At 43.3% G+C, this 18,576-nt stretch overlaps 1 protein-coding gene across 1 annotated transcript; it reads left to right on the plus strand.

Annotated features, from left to right (window-relative positions):
• Positions 1–7,814: 7,814 nt before the first annotated feature.
• Positions 7,815–18,246, plus strand: LOC139309322 (zinc finger protein RFP-like). Its single transcript, XM_070933378.1, has 7 exons — positions 7,815–8,228; positions 10,557–10,652; positions 11,647–11,877; positions 13,014–13,036; positions 14,641–14,759; positions 15,571–15,603; positions 17,141–18,246. The coding sequence occupies exons 1-7, from the start codon at positions 7,815–7,817 to the stop codon at positions 17,644–17,646; spliced, it is 1,422 nt and encodes a 473-aa protein (XP_070789479.1). The 3' UTR covers positions 17,647–18,246.
• Positions 18,247–18,576: the final 330 nt, after the last annotated feature.

Raw genomic sequence — 18,576 nt, forward strand, 5'->3', positions numbered from 1 at the left:
CGGGATTTTTCAAAATCTTTCCCTTTAGCAATTGGGGTGGGGGGAACCGATGGCCTTTTTATAATTTGCAGACTTCAGCTCCAAAAACTCCTGAGCAAGCTGGCTCACAAATTCTGGAAGTCAATCAATCAATCAATCAGAATAGAACTGGAAGGGGCCTTGGAGGTCTTCTAGTCTAGCCCCCTGCTCAAACGCTTCTCCTCTTCTCCTTCTGCACATTCTTGTATCCCGGTTGCCGCGGTCTCAGGGCAGCCGCCATGGCCGCCATTCCACCGCCACCGCTGCAGAGGGCAAGCCTCCGGCCCCAGGAACCTGCCCGTTCCTCTCGGCCGTCCGTGGGGTCCCTCTCTATCCCCCTGTCCCTACAGGACAGGGTAGGTCCAAAGACCTACCGGCGGGGGCTTGACAGACGGGTAGTCTTGTGATCAGTCGATCCCAAATGCTGACTGTGAATGCTGGTAGCTTTATGGTAGAAGGCCAGAGAAAGGCCGGATATGCAGTGGTGACAGCATGGGAAGTTGGAGAAGTCAACCCATTACCAGTAAACATTTCTGCCCAACTGGCTGAACTGGTCACTCTAACTAGAGCCTTACAGCTGGCTGTGGGACAAACATTAATAGCAAATATACCTTTGGAGCCTTGCGTGCCCATGGAGCCTTATGGAAGGAAAGAGGATTATTAAATGCAAGAGAATCAACCGTTAAATATAGCCCACAAATTTTAAAATTATTGGAGGCTGCTTGGCAAATAAAACAAGTAGGAGTCTTACATGTCAAGGGACATTCTAAGATACCCCTTTACACAAAAGGAAATTGGGCTGCAGATGGAGCTGCTAAGGAAGCCTCCCTACCACACTTAGAATGAACAGCCTACCTCATTCCTATTTCTCCCTACCCACTTCTCCACTCTCTTGGACTCCCAAGGGTAGGACATGGGCCACATCAGTTGGAGGCAGGGAGAGGAAGGATGGGTGGTGGAAGGTAGAGGGCAGACCTATTCTACCAAATACACCTCAGAGGATTCATTTATAACAAATACATGCCAGCACACAATGGGGGGTCAAAGGGACTGGTAGACTTAGTGACATGCTGTGTAGTAGACAAGGGTCTCTATTCCGCAGCCTCCCAAGCTGTAGCAGTTTGTCTGATCTATGCCAGAAATAATCCAAAAGTAGCCAGGCGCCCACCCCTTAGGAGTCCAACTTAAAGGCAACTACCCAGGGACAATTTGGGAAATAGACTTCACTGAATTACCTAGAAAGCAAGCTTTTGAGTATGTTGTGGGACTAGCATGGACCTTCACAGGATGGCCTGAGGCTTTTGCTTGCAGGACTAATAGAGAGCATGAAGTAGTAAATCTCCTACTGGAAGAAATCATTCCTGGGTTTGGGCTGCCAAATAGTATATCCTTTGATTGTGACCCATATTTCACAGCTAAGGTTTGTGTGAACAGTTAAACATCACTCGGAAGCTTTACTCAGTCTACCACCTGGCAAGTAGTCCTATGGCAGAAAAAGGTAATGATTTTAAAAAAACAACAGCTAGCTCAACTTATGCCAGGAGGCTCACCTGTCCTCATCGCAAACTTTGCCACTCACGTTGTTAGGGCTTCACATTGCACCTCGACAGCGAATAGTCTTCAGACTCTTTTGAAGCCCTTTTTGGGCAACCACATCCCTCCCTAAAGGCAGAGGAGAGGTCCATCCCACTGGTGGGTGAACTGACCTTGTACCAATATGTAAGTCAACTCCCTGGGGTTGTGAATTTTCTTTCCCGTTATCTGCAGGAAAATCAATACCCTGGACTAGATCATCCAGTACATCCGTTTCAGCCTGCAGACTGGGTGCTTGTAAAGACATGGGGATTAACAACCTCCTTGGATCAGAAGTGGAAGGGACCGTTTCAAGTGCTTCTGACCACCCATGTGGCACTAAAAGTGGAAGGCCTGGCATCTTGGACAGATCACTTCCAGAGTGAAGAAATACCCACCATCTGATTATTGGACTGCGCAGCCTGTGACTTCCTCAGTAGGAGAACTGGGACTTCAGTTATTGTTCTGGAAAGAAAAGCCTCCGGAACCATCGTTGCATGAGAGGAGAACTACCATCTCCCATAGGTCTTCTCTCAATTAGGAAATTTCCCCAAAAGGTATTTGTAGCTCCCCACACTAGAATTAGGAGAGTTAGCCAATTATTACCACTAGCTGATTGGGGTGTGTGTATGTGAAGGCTGAGATATTAAGCCAAGTAGACTTAACTACTGTCAGGATGAGACCATATGATTTGTTATGTAACTGTGCTCCTCCCACCCACCTATATTATGCCCACTTTACCTGAAAGGAAGATTAGAAACCAGAGGGACCTTGAACAATCCAGAAAGTACCTGAAGAACTACCAACTCTTACTTTGTTCAGTGGGCTCTGGACCCTCAATAATGCCATGCAATGTATACAGGCAGTGGAGGAAATCCTAGCTAATGAGACTGAGGAGTTTCTTTATTGCTGCAGCAAAAGATCAAGAAGCCATTTGGAGAATGACAGTTCAGAATAGGATGGCTCTAGATACGGCATCCTAAGGAGGTTTGTGTGCCCTACTTGGACAACAATGCTGTGTTCAGATTCTGGATAAATCAGAGGAATTCCACAGCTGAACTACACACATCACAAAGATAGCTACAACTCCTCCCCCCACCCCCCATGGACAAATGGAAAGACTGGTGGCATTGACTGACAGGATGGTTGCCTGATTCCAACTGGTTAAGAACCTAATAATGACCCTGGCAGGCATAGTCATTGTTCTCTAAATCACCTGTTGTGCATTACAATGCCTTCTGCTTTGCCTTTCCACCTGTAAGCAAGCTACGGGATCTCCCAGTACAGGGATATTGATGTTGGGTGAATCTTGGAAAATTAAATAGTTTTCAGATTCAAAGGGTGGTGGTGGTGATGGGCTGTCTGTAAAATAAAACCAGGTCATGGCACACACTTGAAAATAAATCAGGAAGCCTGTAATTCTGGAGTCTGTCTGGCAAGAACAAAGACTGCTGATCCACAGGAAATATGCATGTGTAAAGCTTGTAACAATTCTGGGTAGTTAGAAAGCTGATAAAAGTAACTAGAGTTAGGCAACTTGCAGACTTCAGCTAAAAGTTAGGAATAGAGATGGCCTGCAGCAAATAAAAGGTGCATTAGATAACTCCTGGGGCATTCATTAGCCAAGGCTTAGGAATAGGGACAGCTAGAAACCAATTAAACAAACTGTAAAATTATTAGTAAAATGTTTATTAGATGATATTTCTTACTATCCCGCCTTGTCCCGCCTTCTTCTTTAGTGAAAATGTATAAAGCTTTCTTCATCCTTTGTTCTGGGCTCTCTTGGCATTTTGGCCAGGAGCCCTCTTCCTTGAGTTACCCCAATAAAAAGCAATCAAAACCTGGATCTCGTGTCTGACGTCCTTCATTGGCCTCAGCACCAGACTCAGACCCCAATTGGGGACAACAATTAGTTAGGAACAGAATTGTTACCTAAGAGTGTCCATTAGTGTAAAAAAAAAAGGATAATACAGCAAGATATAGAGAAATGTTTTCAGTGATTTTACTAGTTAGAATACAGACTTTAAAAAATTAGATAGGATTTTGCTATACAGTACTTCCCTTTAACACACTAGATGATAAAATGTTAAACTTCTTAGGTTGAAGGTTTTCCTGCAACATAAATATGGGATATTAAAAAGGGATTTAGATGTGAATGTTATGGAAATTAGGTCTCTATAGTTTCCAGGCCTAAAATCTGTTTAGTAGCATCATAGTAGCCTCAGAGGACGTGGACAGGATTCTGGGTAGACTGAACACGACCACATGTTTATTGGACCCGTGTCCCTCCTGGTTAGTGCTGGCTTCCCGGGAGGTGACGCGAGGCTGGCTCCAGGGGATTATAAATGCTTCATTGAGTGAGGGTGTCTTTCCCGCCGCCTTGAAAGAGGCGGTGGTGAGACCTCTCCTCAAGAAGCCTTCCCTGGATCCGGCAATATTGGCTAATTATCGTCCAGTCTCCAAACTTCGCTTTGTTGCGAAGGTTGTTGAGAGTGTGGTGGCACGACAGTTTCCCCGGTACCTGGATGAAACGACGTATCTAGATCCGTTCCAGTCGGGCTTCAGGCCTGGGTACAGCACGGAAACGGCATTGGTCGCGTTGGTGGATGATCTCTGGAGGGCTCGGGACAGAGGCTGTTCCTCTATCCTGGTCCTATTAGATCTCTCAGCGGCTTTTGATACCATCGACCATGGTATCATGCTGCACCGGTTGGAAGAGTTGGGGGTGGGAGGCACCGTACTACGGTGGTTCTCCTCCTTTCTCTTCGACCGGTCGCAGTCTGTGTTGACAGGGGGGCTGAGGTCGACCCCGAGGCCCCTTATATGTGGGGTGCCACAAGGATCGGTCCTCTCGCCCCTTTTGTTCAACATTTATGTGAAGCCGCTGGGCGAGATCATCCGTGGTTTCGGGGTGGAGTACCATCAGTACGCTGACGACACCCAGCTGTACATCTCCACCCCAGACCACCCCAACGATGCCCTTGAAGTGATGTCCCGGTGCCTGGAGGCCTTACGGATCTGGATGGGGAGAAACAGGCTCAGACTCAACCCATCCAATACCGAGTGGCTGTGGTTTCCAACGTCCCGATATAGTCAGCTGGTGCCATCGCTGACTATTGGGGGCGAAGCATTGGCCCCCACGGAGAGGGCTCGCAACTTGGGTGTCCTCCTGGATTCACGGCTGTCTTTAGAAGAGCACTTGACGGCCGTGACCGGGAGGATTTTTCATCAGGTTCGCCTGATCTGCCAGTTGCGTCCCTTTCTGGATCGGGACTCGTTACGCACGGTCACTCATGCCCTCGTCACCTCCCGTCTGGACTACTGTAACACTCTCTACATGGGGCTCCCCTTGAGGAGCACTCGGAGGCTCCAACTGGCGCAGAGTGCAGCCGCGCGGGTGGTGATGGGAGCGACGTGGCGCTCCCATGTAACGCCCCTCCTGCGCGAGCTGCACTGGCTCCCGGTGGTCTTCCGAGTGTGCTTCAAGGTTTTGGTTATCACCTTTAGAGCGCTCCATGGCTTAGGACCTGGTTATCTACGGGACCGCCTGCTACCACCAATAGCCTCCCACCGACCAGTACGCTCCCATAGAGAGGGGCTCCTCCGGGTGCCGTCGGCCAAACAATGTCGATTGGCGGCCCCCAGGGGGAGAGCCTTCTCTGTGGGGGCACCTACTATCTGGAACGAGCTCCCCCCCCGAGATACGGAGGATTCCGGATCTGCGTACCTTCCGTCGCACGCTTAAGACGTTCCTATTCCAGCAAGCCGGCCTGACCTAAACTTCTCCGCTTTTAAATGGGAATTTTAAATTTGGTTTTAATTTATTGGGGTTTTAAAATGTCTCAGCCAAATTTATTTAATTTGTTTTATCTCTATTTTAAATTTTGTACTTCCATGTTTTATTTTTATGGCTGTTCACCACCCTGAGTCCTTCGGGAGTAGGGCGGTATACAAATTCAATAAATACAAATACAAATACAAATACAGTCATATTAGTGATTCCTTCCTTCCTTCCTTCCTTCCTTCCTTCCTTCCTTCCTTCCTTCCTTCCTTCCACCCTCCCTCCCAACACAGAAGGGTTTTCACTTGGTGCCAAAATGAGGCCACTGTGGGTGCCAACTGAGGGTCTCTGGGGAGGGCATTCCATAAATGAGGTGCCACCTCTGAAATGGCAAGATAAAGGAAGGGGCTTGGGAGTGTCCATGTCCCTTTAGGGAGCCCATTGTGACTAAGGAAGCCTCCCCCAAAAGCCCTTGAACAAAAGGCTGTAGGAGGGAAACACCATGAAGACAGTGCCAGGGCCAGTAAACATAATAAAACCTCATAATGCAGGATCAACTCAGAGAGGTAAAAGCCACAGACATAGGAAAACGATCTCCCCAAAATAGAACCAGGGCTATTTAGGAACAAAAGAGGACCCACGGAAATGCAAATGTACGGAAAAGAGCCTTGGTGGCGCAGCAGATTAAAGTGCTGTTAAGTAACATCAGCTGCCTGCAATTACTGCATTTTCAAATCTCACCAGGCTCAAGGTTGACTCAGCCTTCCATCCTTCCGAGGTAGGTAAAATGAGGACCCGGATTGTGGGGGCAATAAACTGACTTTGTATAAAAAAGAACACTGCTTAGGGGGGGCCAAAAGCCCTACTAAGCAGGTATAAACAAAATTATGAAGGCTATTGCTTAACGCATTGTAAGCTGCCCTGAGTCTCTGGAGAAGGGCGGCATATAAATTGAACCAATAAATAAATACAATAAATAAATGACACACAGAAAAGACGCAGGACATGTCAGGAAGGAAACTATTGAAACAGCAGAAACTAGAAGAGCAGACAAAAGAATGGCAGAGGATTAGCTGAGGAAAAGATTTAAGATTAAGGCAAGAAACAAATAATAGGAGCAAAAGGAAACAAAAGAACACGAAACCAGATGACCAAAACACCACCCAGTCTCAAGTAGGGAAGAACTAGCATAAGAAAACGCAGGGCGATCCATGAAAACACACACAAAAGGAAGACCCACAAAAGCACCCAAAGAAACAAAGAATTTCCTTTGTACAGAAAAGGATAAAAATGTACACTTACCTTGTAACAATGTCAGCTCCCCCAGGAACGCTGGTTCGTGCGCTTGCCGGATCCGTCTTCCTGAAACGAAAATAAAGAGAATCCTGTTTTCACACAGCTCGCTTCGCTCGTTGATCTGCTCGTCCTGCCTGAGACGCTCTCCCAGCCGGGAAATTTGAACCCTTTTGGGGAAAACCTATGCGGAGAATCAACAGGGCCTATAACATGTTCTCCACCCACCAGATTCCCCCCACCCCCATTGGTCCCCCTGTCCTAGGTTGGCCTGAGACGCCTAATGGCTCTTTCTATCCATTTTTTGCCTTAAGGGAGCTCATTGGTCAAACTTGAAGATTTCCATCCAGCAAATGATCCCATTCCACATTCTATATATTGCATATTCCACAAGGTAGTCTTTGCCCAATTTTAGAGCTTTTCCTGATCCATTTCCTGACTGGCTGGCTGGGAAAGGTGAATCAGCCCCATGGATGTTTCTTTCTCCCCAGGATTTTTCAATATCTTTTCCTTTAGCAGCATACTTGGATCAGTAATTGATTGGGGGTCCGTCCCAGCCTTCCGTCTTTTCTAAGGTGGGTAAAATGAGGACCCAGTTGTGGGGGCAATAAGCTGACTTTGTATAAAATATACAAAAGTATGAAGGCTATTGCTTAACGCATTGTAAGCCGCCCTGAGTCTCCAGAGAAGGGCAGCATATAAATAAAATTAAAAAAAAAAGAATATTTGCTTCTCCCCAGATTTTAAAAAGATTTTATCCCAGGATTTTAAAAAGCAGCACTTTTTCGTGCGGCTGTTGATAAAACAGGATCACCAACATGATCGCCAACGTCCGATGAGGGATATGAAAGAAGAGGAGGAGGATAAGGAAGAAGAAGGAAGAAGATTATTTTGAAAACTCCCCCCCCCCACTTTGAAGAGCTGATTGGACCAATAATAGTTGATTGGGGGTCCATCCCGCGAATGTCTGCTTCTCTCCAATTTGTTTTTTTTAAAAAACACTTTTTTTCCCTTTAAGAAGCCAGCAGAGCTGATCGCAACAATTCATTTCGGTTTCCCGTCTGGGCAGAGCCCAAAGGCGGTCAGCTGATTTGGAGGAAAAGAAACGAAACTTAACTTTCTCTTTCCTTTCCCGGCGGAGGAGACGACGATGGCGGTTGTACCGTCTTTTCCCGTTTTGCTGGAAGAACTCACCTGCTCCATCTGCCTGGACTATTTCCAGGACCCTGTGCTCATCCCGGAGTGCGGCCACAACTTCTGCCGGGGCTGCCTGACCCGCAGTTGGGGGACATCGGAATCAAAGGCTTCCTGCCCCCAATGCAGACAGACCTTCGCGCCCCGCAGCCTCCTCCCCAACAGGCAGCTGGCGCGGGTGCTGGAAGAGGCCAGGCTATGCGGCGGCCGTCCGGGCGAGGAAGGAGGGAGCTTCTGCCCGAAGCACCGGGAGCCCCTCAAGCTCTTTTGTAAGCACCACCAGACCCTCATCTGCGTGGTCTGTGACCGATCCAAAGAGCACGAGGGCCACTCGGTGATCCCTACGAAGGAGGCTTTCCAGGAATACCAGGTAGGAATCAGCCAGGAGGAATCGCTGCGGAGGGGCATCCAGATCCTTGGTCTTCCTGGCAATCCTTGGACCAATTTACTTGCTTCCTCTGTTGTCCACAAACTGGGTTTAGCCTGGCGCAGATGCCAATCAAAACCAGACTGAAGATGTGGTTCAAGGAACTTTTTTTTAAAAAAATATTTTTTGAGTTTTTAATTATTAAAAACAAAGTATAGAAAAATACAAAATGCAAAACCAAAACAAAACAAAAAATAGATTAAAAACACCTAACAAACATAACATTACATCATACATTATTTTACAGCTTACTGTATCCATATGGATATGTATTCTCTATTCTTATTCAGTCTTTCATATTTGCAAAACCATCATTATCTGGTTGACACTGTTCAGCAATTTATACTTCCTAGTTTTAACCTGGTTAAATTAACATTCCAAATTGTTATTTTGATTTCTTTTTTCTAACCAATCATATAGTTTATTCCACACTCTATAATATTCCGAATCTTTCCTCTCCTTAATTTCCAGCGTCATCTTATCCATTTCTGCACATTGTAGAATTTTTTGAATTACTGTTTCCTCTCCTGGTACGTTATTTTGTTTCCATCTCTGTGCGACAGTAATCCTTGCTGCCGTTAATATATGAAGTATTAGATATTGTAAAGATTTGTCTATTTTGGGTTAATTATTGTTAATAAATAGAGTTCTGGTTTAGATTCCATTTTTAATTTGGTAATTTCCCCCAGCTAATTTTTAATTTTATGCCAACATTTTTTATCTTGGGGCACCTCCACCACATATGGTAGTATGTGCCTAATTTGTAACCACATCTCCAATAATTAGGTGATAGATTTGGGAACATTTTGGCCAATCTCGCTGGTGCCAAGTGCCATCTATGGAACATTTTATACAATTTTTTTTATAGGCTACTACCATTATTAATTTATAATTTCTATCACACAATTTGTCCCACTTTTCTAATTCTATATTGTGCCCGAGGTTTTTTATTGTTTATTTATTTATTTATTGGTTCGATTTATATGCCGCCTTTCTCCGGAGACTCAGGGCGGCTTACAATGCGTTAAGGAATAGCCTTCATACTTTTGTATATACCTGCTTAGTAGGGCTTTTGGCCCCCCCCAAGCGGTGTTCTTTTTTATACAAAGTCAGCTTATTGCCCCCACAATCCAGGTCCTCATTTTACCTACCTCGGAAGGATGGAAGGCTGAGTCAACCTTGAGCCTGGTGAGATTCGAACTTGCAATAATTGCAGGCAGCTAAGTGCTATTTAACAGCGCTTTAGTCCACTGCTCCACCAGGCTCTTCTAAAGCTCTTTTTGCCCAACAGATCATCGTTTCTTTTACTGTTTCATCTTCCAATTTGTATTTTAATAAGAAATTGTAAATTTTTGTGATCATTTCCCCCCCGATCCTAATAAAATTTTATCTATATCCAATTGTTCTTTGTATATGCCATATTGCTCCTGATCCTTTTTGAATCTGGTTTTTATTTGTAAATATGGCCACCATTCCATATTTAATCCTTGTTTCAAATCTTGAATTGATTTTAATTCCCCTTTCTCATCGAGTAGCTCTGCATATCTTATCATTTTGCTCAAGCCCGTGGTGTTTGGGTGTAATATTGCTTCCATAGTTGATAGCCAGATTGGGACTTTTGTATAATGATCCTTCTTAACTTTCTCCCAGACTTGTAAAAGGGCATATCTTAACAAATGTCTTTGGAAATATGTATGATATTTATTTTTCCCGTCCCAGAGAAAACTGTGCCAGCCAATCTGGAGATCATGACATTCTATCATTAGTACTGAATACTGTAGCTGAATCCAATCTTTAAGCCATGTTAGTGCTGCGGCCTGATAATAGAGCTCCCAATTTGGGAGACTAAAGCATACTCCACGGCATACTTCCCTCCATGTAGATGCAGTTCCATTGAGGACTACACGTTGAGTGCGGTTGGTCAGCCAGCCAGCCAAACAGGCCATGAGGCCAAACTTTCATTTCTCAGTGATGCTTCTGGGTTGACTGCAACCAGGAGACTCAGGCAGCTCACTTTAATGCCCTTGCAGGGAGTCCTCGACTTAGAACCGTTGGTTTAGTGATTGTACAAAGTTATGACGACAATGAAAAAAGTGACATGATGTTTTTCACCCTTATGATCATTGCAGCATTCTGTGGTCACATGATTAAAATTTGGATGCTTGCCAACTATCATGTATTTATGATGACTGAAGATATCTTCTAACTGGGTCTTCCCTCCGATGTAATCCTTTACCGAAAAGAAACTTAAAACTTGTATTTTCTCTTCAGATCAAGGTGGAGGATTGCCTGAAGGCTCAGAAGAAGGAGAAAGAAAAAATAGCTACATACAAAAGAGACACAGAGCAAACAGTGAAGGAGATGCTTGTAAGTATTGATCCAAGGATGAGGAGCTTCTGAGCTAATAGGAAGGAGAACACTGTCTGCCATCTTTGATAATAGGCAGCCTGTCTCTAAGTACAAGTTCTAATTTAAAGGAAATTCAAGTTAAAGACAGTATTAGGGCAGAACCTGTTCTTAATCTGGAAACTGAGATGTCACCATTGGCTGAATAAGTCACGCTTGGGTTAAGTGCCCCTATCCCATGAGCTCTGTTTTATGCAATGGGTTTGGTTGGCATAATAAATTAATGCAAACCGTATTTTATCCTATTGAAAAAATTGTGAACTCAAACATTTTTCTGTCTCCTTTTTTGGAATCCCTGATTGCCAAGAAAATTTTCATGAGAGATCATTAAACTAGAGCCTTTAAAAAAAAAATCCTTTCCCCCCTACGCTTTTTAATATCAAATGGGTTTTTTTTCTCCTTAGGAAATTCTCCCGCCTTACTTCTGGAATCTTCAAGGAATCTGTTTAATTATTATAACAATAATATCAATGTCGACTGGCGGCCCCCAGGGGGAGAGCCTTCTCTGTGGGGGCACCTGCCATCTGGAACGGGCTCCCCCCGGAGTTACGAAGGATCCAAGATTTACGCATCTTCCGCCGTGCCCTGAAAATGTTTCTATTCCAACAGGCTGGTCTGGCCTAACTCTCCCTTTTAAATTGGCTTTTAAATCGGGTTTTTAAATCGGGTTTTAGATCTCTTTTAGATAAATTTGGATGTTTTGGTTTTAATTTTTTGAGCCTAAATTATTTGATCTGTTTTTTAATAGTCTTTAACTTTTATATGTCTTTGTATTATTTATGACTGTTCACCGCCCTGAGTCCTTCGGGATTAGGGCGGTATACAAATATGAAAAATAAATAAATAAATAAATAAATAAATAAATAAATAAATAAATAAAAATAAAAGTAAAAATAATTAAATAAAACAATAAAAATAAAAATATGCCTTTTGCCCTTTCTCTTTCTTGTTCTAGGACCTCATCAAAGAAGTGAAAGAAAATGTAGTGGCTGAATTCAGAGAGCTACAACTCTGGTTAGAAGGACAGGAGAAGCTTCTATTGACTCAAATGGAAGAGACGGAGGAGGATATTATGGCAAGAAAGGAGAAGGGTTTGGCCAAGCACATGGAGGAACTGGGCTCTCTTGACCATCTCATCCAGGAGATAGAAGAGAAGCTTCAGCAGCCAGCCAGCAAACTCTTACAGGTCAGGCAGGAAGTTGAGATCATAGAATCCTAGGGCTGGAAGGGACCTTGGAGGTCTTCTGGTCCAATCCTCTGTCTCCCCTAAGCCTTTTCTTCCTTAGGCTAAGCATACCGAGTTCCCTTATCCATTCATTGTATGGTTTGACTTCCTGGACAGTTACCATCTTCATTGCTCCTCTCTGCATTCTTTAGCCCCTCCACAGAATATTCTTTTTGACTCTTTCCTTTTTTTTCTTTCATAAATTTAATTGAAATTATAATAGTGAAAAGTACCAATGGAAATAAAGAAAATAGGGAATCTGGCTTCCACATTGACTTTGCTTGTCAGAAGGTCACTAATGGTGATCACATGACCCCAGGACGCTGCAACCGTCATAAATATGAATCAGTTGCCAAGTGGCTGAATTTGATCATGTGACCATGGGGATGCTGTAAGAGTCTTAAGTGTGAAAAATGATCATAGATCACTTTTTCAGTGCAGTGGTAACTTTGAACAGTCACTAAATGAACTATTGAAAGTCAAGGACTACCTGTAATGGCTAATATTAGGGATACAAAATATAATTCAGAAAAAGCAGGCCATGCAAAAAGCAAGAATTCAAAGTTCTGGTCAATTGTCTATATACTCTTCATGATTTTAAGAATGCCTGCTTAGGGTTCCTATCCCCTATTAGGGGATGTGGTGGTGGGTATTCTTTGTAGGGTTTCCCCCTCCCCTTAAATCTCCAGGCCAAGGAGAAACCCAACACTCATCACCTTCTCCAAAGTATTATAACCACCTGGATTTTCCAAAGTGCCTTCATTCTGGAAGGATTTTTTAAATCCTATTGATGCATTTTCTTGTTTTTCAAGTAGTCTTTTCTTTTTGCTATAATGTTTTATATATAAATATATATTTTCTGTAATTGTGTTGGACTTAACTGGGGTATAATTTTTCTTAAACAAGAAAGTAAAAACAATACCACTCTAAAATAGGGGGAAAAAGAGCAATGGATTTTTTTTTTAAACGGAAGTACTTTATATGTCTGTTAGTGTCTGGTTCTCCAGACGTTTCACTCATGTATTATGTGACTGTAAGAATTTAATTTTCTGCCTAGGAAATGGCTCCTTTCAGTGCTTCCTCTCTTTATTTTTTAGGACATTGGAAGCATTTTGAAGAAGTAAGTAAATCCACCCTTTTCTTTACAGTCTCAGAGATCAGCAGCTCCTCCAGCAGTTTTCCTATTTTGGGAAGTTCTTTCTGTATTTCACAATATTTGATATGATCAATTTTTATAGTTGGTTGCAAACTCAGCCAGATGTTTAGACTGAATTTGCCTTTTTATCCACCTATTGAGTCCTTCCCAAAAAGAGACAGATGTTTGATGGTTTTAAAAGTATCATTGTAGGATGTATGCTGTTCCAAGTAATGCAACTATCATAAATACATGCCAAGCACCCAAATTGTGAGTACAGGGACACTGTGACAGATGTTAAGTGCAAAAATGGTTGTAAGTCAGTTTTTTGAGAGCCGTTGTAACCGGTTGCTAACAAATAGTCATAAATAGAAGTTTACTTGTAAGTGAATTTGACTCTATTAAATTTCATTGCATTACCTTTAATCCATCAAGATCAGTTTGAATGTTATATCCATCTTCTAATTGTTTACTTACCTCACCCATATTAGTCATCAGTCATTTGGTAAGATACAATCCTGTCAGTGTATAAGAAATGATGAGCTGGGATAGCCATAACAACAAGTCAGCCAATGGGAACTGTTTGGTGACTAACAAACAGGATCTATTGTGAGCCTGGGCGGGGCTTAGCTTGACTGATCTGTATATATATAAGAGTTACTTTGTCCTTGCAATATAGCTTCTGTGTTTCTGAGTTCTGGTTATTCTGGTCCTGGCTTCTACTGCATGGGTATTGTATACATGCATCATGCTCTATATTATTGTATATAAAGAAGTTTCTTGTATAAATGAACCCTGCTGAATTATTTACTTGTGTGCTGGTTGGATTGCTGCAAACTCTGACAAATCCATTGTTTTGGCCAAGAGATTCACAAGAATTTTGAAGAGTAGGGAGCCCAAAACTGGAACTTAGTTGCCTCTACTAGATCTCTTCTTTAAGTTGATGAAGGTGGATGAGTGCAGTTCTGGGTCAGGATTCACTGAGTCGCACATGGTGCCTATATTTGAATAGCTAGCCAGAGAATTGACTGAAGCCTTGGAAACAGGGCCCTTGTCAGTCAACAGGAGTGCTGATTTACCACCAGCTTACCAGGTACTTAGGATCTGAGGACAGGGCAACACAAGAAAACAACAATCAGTGACTTAATAGCTGTCCATCAACACCCCACTTAACAACTAAAAGCCACACACAACCAGGCACCACATAAATACAAGGATTCGAACAGCCCAATGCACACATTCTGGAGAGAGTGTTCCAATATTTGAGGGTCTGTCACAGAGAGAAGGGGGTCAATATGTTTTCCAAAGCACCTGAAGGCCAGGCAAGGAATAATGGATGGAAACTGATCAAGGAGAGATTCAACTTAGAAATAAGGAGAAATTTTCTGACTGAGGAGAATCAACCAATGAAACAGCTTCCCTCCAGAAGTAGTGGGAGCTTCATCACTGGAAGTTTTCAAGAAGAGGCCGGACTGCCATCTGTCAGAAACAATGTGGGGTCTCCTGCTTGGGTGGTTGGGGGGGATGCTGGACTAGATGACCTACAAGGTCCCTTCCAACTCTGTTATTCTGTTATTTTGTCTTGCCAGGTACCAGGCTAAGGAAACATATGAGAATCCGGTGGATTTACTTCTAGAGCCAAAGTGGACAATCTGGGATTACAGTGATGTCACTCTGCTTCTGAAAAATGCCATGAAAAAACTGAGAGGTAAAAAACAGCCGCTGGGGTTTTACACTGGATGACATTTTGAGCATCCAAGAGAGATTCTGGGTCAGTGTCACATGGATCAAAGAGGGAACCATTTCAGGATCTGTGTCTCAGTTAGGATTGTAAGTTGAGACTACCTGTATTCTTCGTAGCCCAAACCCAAATGCACTGATCACTGGGGAAGCAGAATAAGTTTCCACTAAGTATAATGGAATATATGCAGGTAGTTCTTGACTTACGACCTCAGTTGAGCAGAAAATTTCTGTTGCTAAGAAAGGCAGTTGTTAAGTGAGCAGTGCCCCATTTTACGAACTTTTTTGCCACAGTTATTCAGAAAATCACAGCAGCTAAATGAATCATGGTGGATAAATGAATCTGGATTCATGCATTGATTTTGTGTGTCAGAAGCTTCCCTGGAAGGTTGAAGAGGACAATCCCAGAACCATGGGATGCTGCAGCCATCATAAATACAAGGTGGTTCCCAGTGCCTGAATTTTGATCATGTGACTGGAGAGGCTGCAACAGTCATAAGTGTGAGAATTGGTCATAAAGCACTTTTTTCAGTGCTGCTATAACTTCACTAAAGAAATAGTTGTAAATTGAGGACTACCTGTATATGGAATATATAGTAGAATATATGTATACCTGATGGAATATATATAGCCACCAATGACATTCTGGCTTGTAGCTTTCCCTATTCCTTATTTCCTGATCTGAGGCCAAGGAAAGCAAACCAGGGAATCTGAGGGAGGCCCTTCTGTTGCTCCAATTCCAGGGATGAGATGCTGAATTCCTCCCTTTTCTTCCCCAGATACTCTGGAAAGTGGACTTCAACTACAGGAAGGTAAATATGAGTTATAGGAATTGGATTTCTTTGCTATTTTAAGCTCTGATTCCAATAATTTTAAGAGAAACATGATAGAGTAACCAAAAAGAAAAATATAGGATTAGATACCTTAAAGACTATGATGATCCAGTAAACTTTAGTGATTTTATGATTTATGAACTATTACTTGCCATTTATATGTACAATATGACCTAATGCAGCAGAGACAAATTCCTTGTGTGTCTGATCATACTTGGACAAATAAAGCAGTAGCTCTGTTCTATTCCTCTACTCCTACTCCGCTCCGTTCCATTCTATACATAATCTGGAAAACTGAAGTCAATCTTGGTGTAGAATGAAATATCTGGACAAAAATAGGAAAATATGGCCTGGGACTGAAAGGAATATTGAATTCCTACCAAGCTAATAACATCGTCTTGATTTTACTGCCTAATTGTAAGTTGGTGAGAGACCAGGTCTTTGGGAACAGAGAAATTGGGTCCTTTGGGTCAAAGCAAATAGGAAAGTTGGAGCATCAGGTGTCTCCACCATGTGGGCCATCAGAGTGGTGAAAGCAGAAGCTTCCTGTGCAAGATCTTCCCCTTTTCTACATGCCTGTGATATCCTGATGCTTGTAGAGAAAAGGGCGGATCTTCCTCACATCCTAAGTTACCTCTGAGGGATCCTTCTGACTCTGCCAGTTCAGAATTGAAACATGGCAGCCTCTTACTGCGTCTGATCTTCTGGATTAATGCTTCAGGTAGAGTCCCTGTTCAACCTGGGCCCTCCCAGCAACTCACTGAAGGAAAAGCCAACCACTCTTCCCTCCCAATCCCATTAATCTCATCTGCAAAATGGAAGCTAAAAAGAATTGTGCAGGGAGGCTGGAAGAGGTGGAGCACTATGAAGGGTTTGAAGGACTTGGCCACTGTAAGACTTGTGGACTTCAGTTCCCAGAATTCCCCATCCAGCATGGCAGAGCTGGAGGGCAATCAGCAGAGTGGCGGCCACATGGGAGACTAGAGACTAGGGGAATTGACCAGTGGAGCCAAGAGACAAAGAGCTGAGGGGAGGAGCCAAAAGCTGTACAGGTAGTCAAGGTATCCTGAAGGTGTGCAGCTTAGTGGCAGATGGAGGGGAGACAGATGTACTGGAAGATGGCGAAGGCAACCTAAGTGAATGGAAGGAGAAGGCCAGAGGAGCGCTGAACAGGCCGGCAGTTAACAGAGGATGGGACTAAGACAGTGGGAGAGCCCGAGTGCTTGGAGAAAAGGGAGCAGAGGGACCTGGACAATAGCAGCCCCATCAGGGGAATTCTGGGAGTTGAAGTCCACAAGTCTTACAGTTGCCAAAGTTGGAGGACTCTTGACCAGACAATGGCTTGAGTGTTGTTTAAAAAAAACAATGAGTCTTCCAGTCCTGGGGGGGGGGGGCGGTGTTTGGAAGCTGAACTCCATTCACACAAGAAGGTTAAACTCTTGGGGGTGAAGATACAAACCAGGCCTGCAGCTGAAAATCTTGTTTTTTTCCTTCCTTCTTCCCTTCCCCCTTACAGAGAATGTAACTCTGGATCCACACACAGCCCTTCCTGGCCACCTTGATGTCTCCAAAGATAAAAAAAGTGTCAAAGGAATTAAGCCAGTTAAAGGAAAACATCGTCACAAGACATCTGTATATTATCCTTGTGTCCTTGGCTGTCAGACGTTCTCCACAGGGAGACATTTCTGGGAAGTTATTGCAAGAGGTACAGCAGGATGGGGTGTAGGAGTTGCCAACAAGCAAATGAACGTAACAAATGTTGATGAGCAGACCAGGCGCTGGGTGTTTTGGAAATATGTAGGGAAATACATGGCCACCTCTTCCTCAACATGCTCTGAACTGGTCCTGACTGAGGAGCCCACGAGGATCCGCATCTCCCTCAACTGCAAAGAGGGACAAGTGAGGTTTTTTGATGCCAGCACAGCAATTCTGCTCCATACATTCTCAGACGCTTCCTTGGTTGGAGAGACCCTTCTGCCCTGTTTCTATTTGGGTCAGGATAGCTGCCTGACACTCCCCTAAAAGAAGGGACAACCATAAAGAAAACTTTAGAAATATCCTTATTTACCAAGTAGAGATCTCTGAAAGCAATCCCTGCTTGGTTTTAGTCTGTATGTTAGGTCTTAGTCTATATGTTCAGATGTATCAGTATTAAAGATAGCTTACAGCTAAGCCTGTCAATCAGGGGTGAACTCCAGCAGGTTCTGACCGGTTCTGGGGAACCGGTAGCAGAAATTTTGAGTAGTTTGGAGAACCGACAAATACCACCTCTGGCTGGCCCCAGAGTGGGGTGGGAATGGAGATTTTGCTATTTCCTTCCCCTACGACGCCCACCAAGCCACACCCACAGAACCGGTAGTAAAAAAATTTGGATTTCCAAACAGTATTACACTCAATATAAGCTTTATAGCCTCATAGGTTTTTTTTTTTTACTTTTTCTATCTTTTCATACTTATGTAAGTTATCTACAACAATCTGATTACTGATTGTAAGACTGATTGTAATTTTATACAGTAGGTGTCTCATGGATTGTACTTCCTTCTTTTGCAATTTTATGCCAATACATTTATTCAGTGCAATACATAGAAACAGAAGATGCACAGAAAACAGGAAAAAATAAAACATACCATCTGTTATCAAGATAGAAAACGTGAATCCTCTGTGCCCTAAATGTGTCACCTGGCTCAAGCCAAAAGTCAAAAAGAATTGTTAATAGAATTATACAAATGAAACACGTTATTAAATAAATACATTATTTGATAATAACACTGTTTTTCCTTCTTGCCTTAAGCCACTCTGCCTTTTATTGAGTAACTAGAAGTAACTTATTCAAGTTACTTCTTGAATAAGTAACTTCTTAGAAGTAGAAGAAGCCAATCTAGTGTTTTGGTTAAGAAATCAAGCTAGAAACTGTGGGCTCTAATCCTTCCTTAGATACAAGGGCAGTTGGGT

This window comes from Pituophis catenifer, unplaced genomic scaffold (genome assembly GCF_029215685.1).
Source record: "Pituophis catenifer annectens isolate HBS135680 unplaced genomic scaffold, rPitCat1.0.hap2 SCAF_2, whole genome shotgun sequence".
In the NCBI taxonomy this organism is placed as follows: domain Eukaryota; kingdom Metazoa; phylum Chordata; class Lepidosauria; order Squamata; family Colubridae; genus Pituophis; species Pituophis catenifer.

Bases quoted from the DNA above. Each gene is read 5' to 3' on its own strand.
- LOC139309322 (XM_070933378.1), top strand. From the start codon at position 7,815: ATGGCGGTTGTACCGTCTTTTCCCGTTTTGCTGGAAGAACTCACCTGC. The intron at 10,653-11,646 runs GTAAGTATTGAT...TTCTTGTTCTAG, and splicing joins AAACAGTGAAGGAGATGCTT to GACCTCATCAAAGAAGTGAA. The intron at 11,878-13,013 runs GTCAGGCAGGAA...TTTATTTTTTAG, and splicing joins CAGCCAGCAAACTCTTACAG to GACATTGGAAGCATTTTGAA.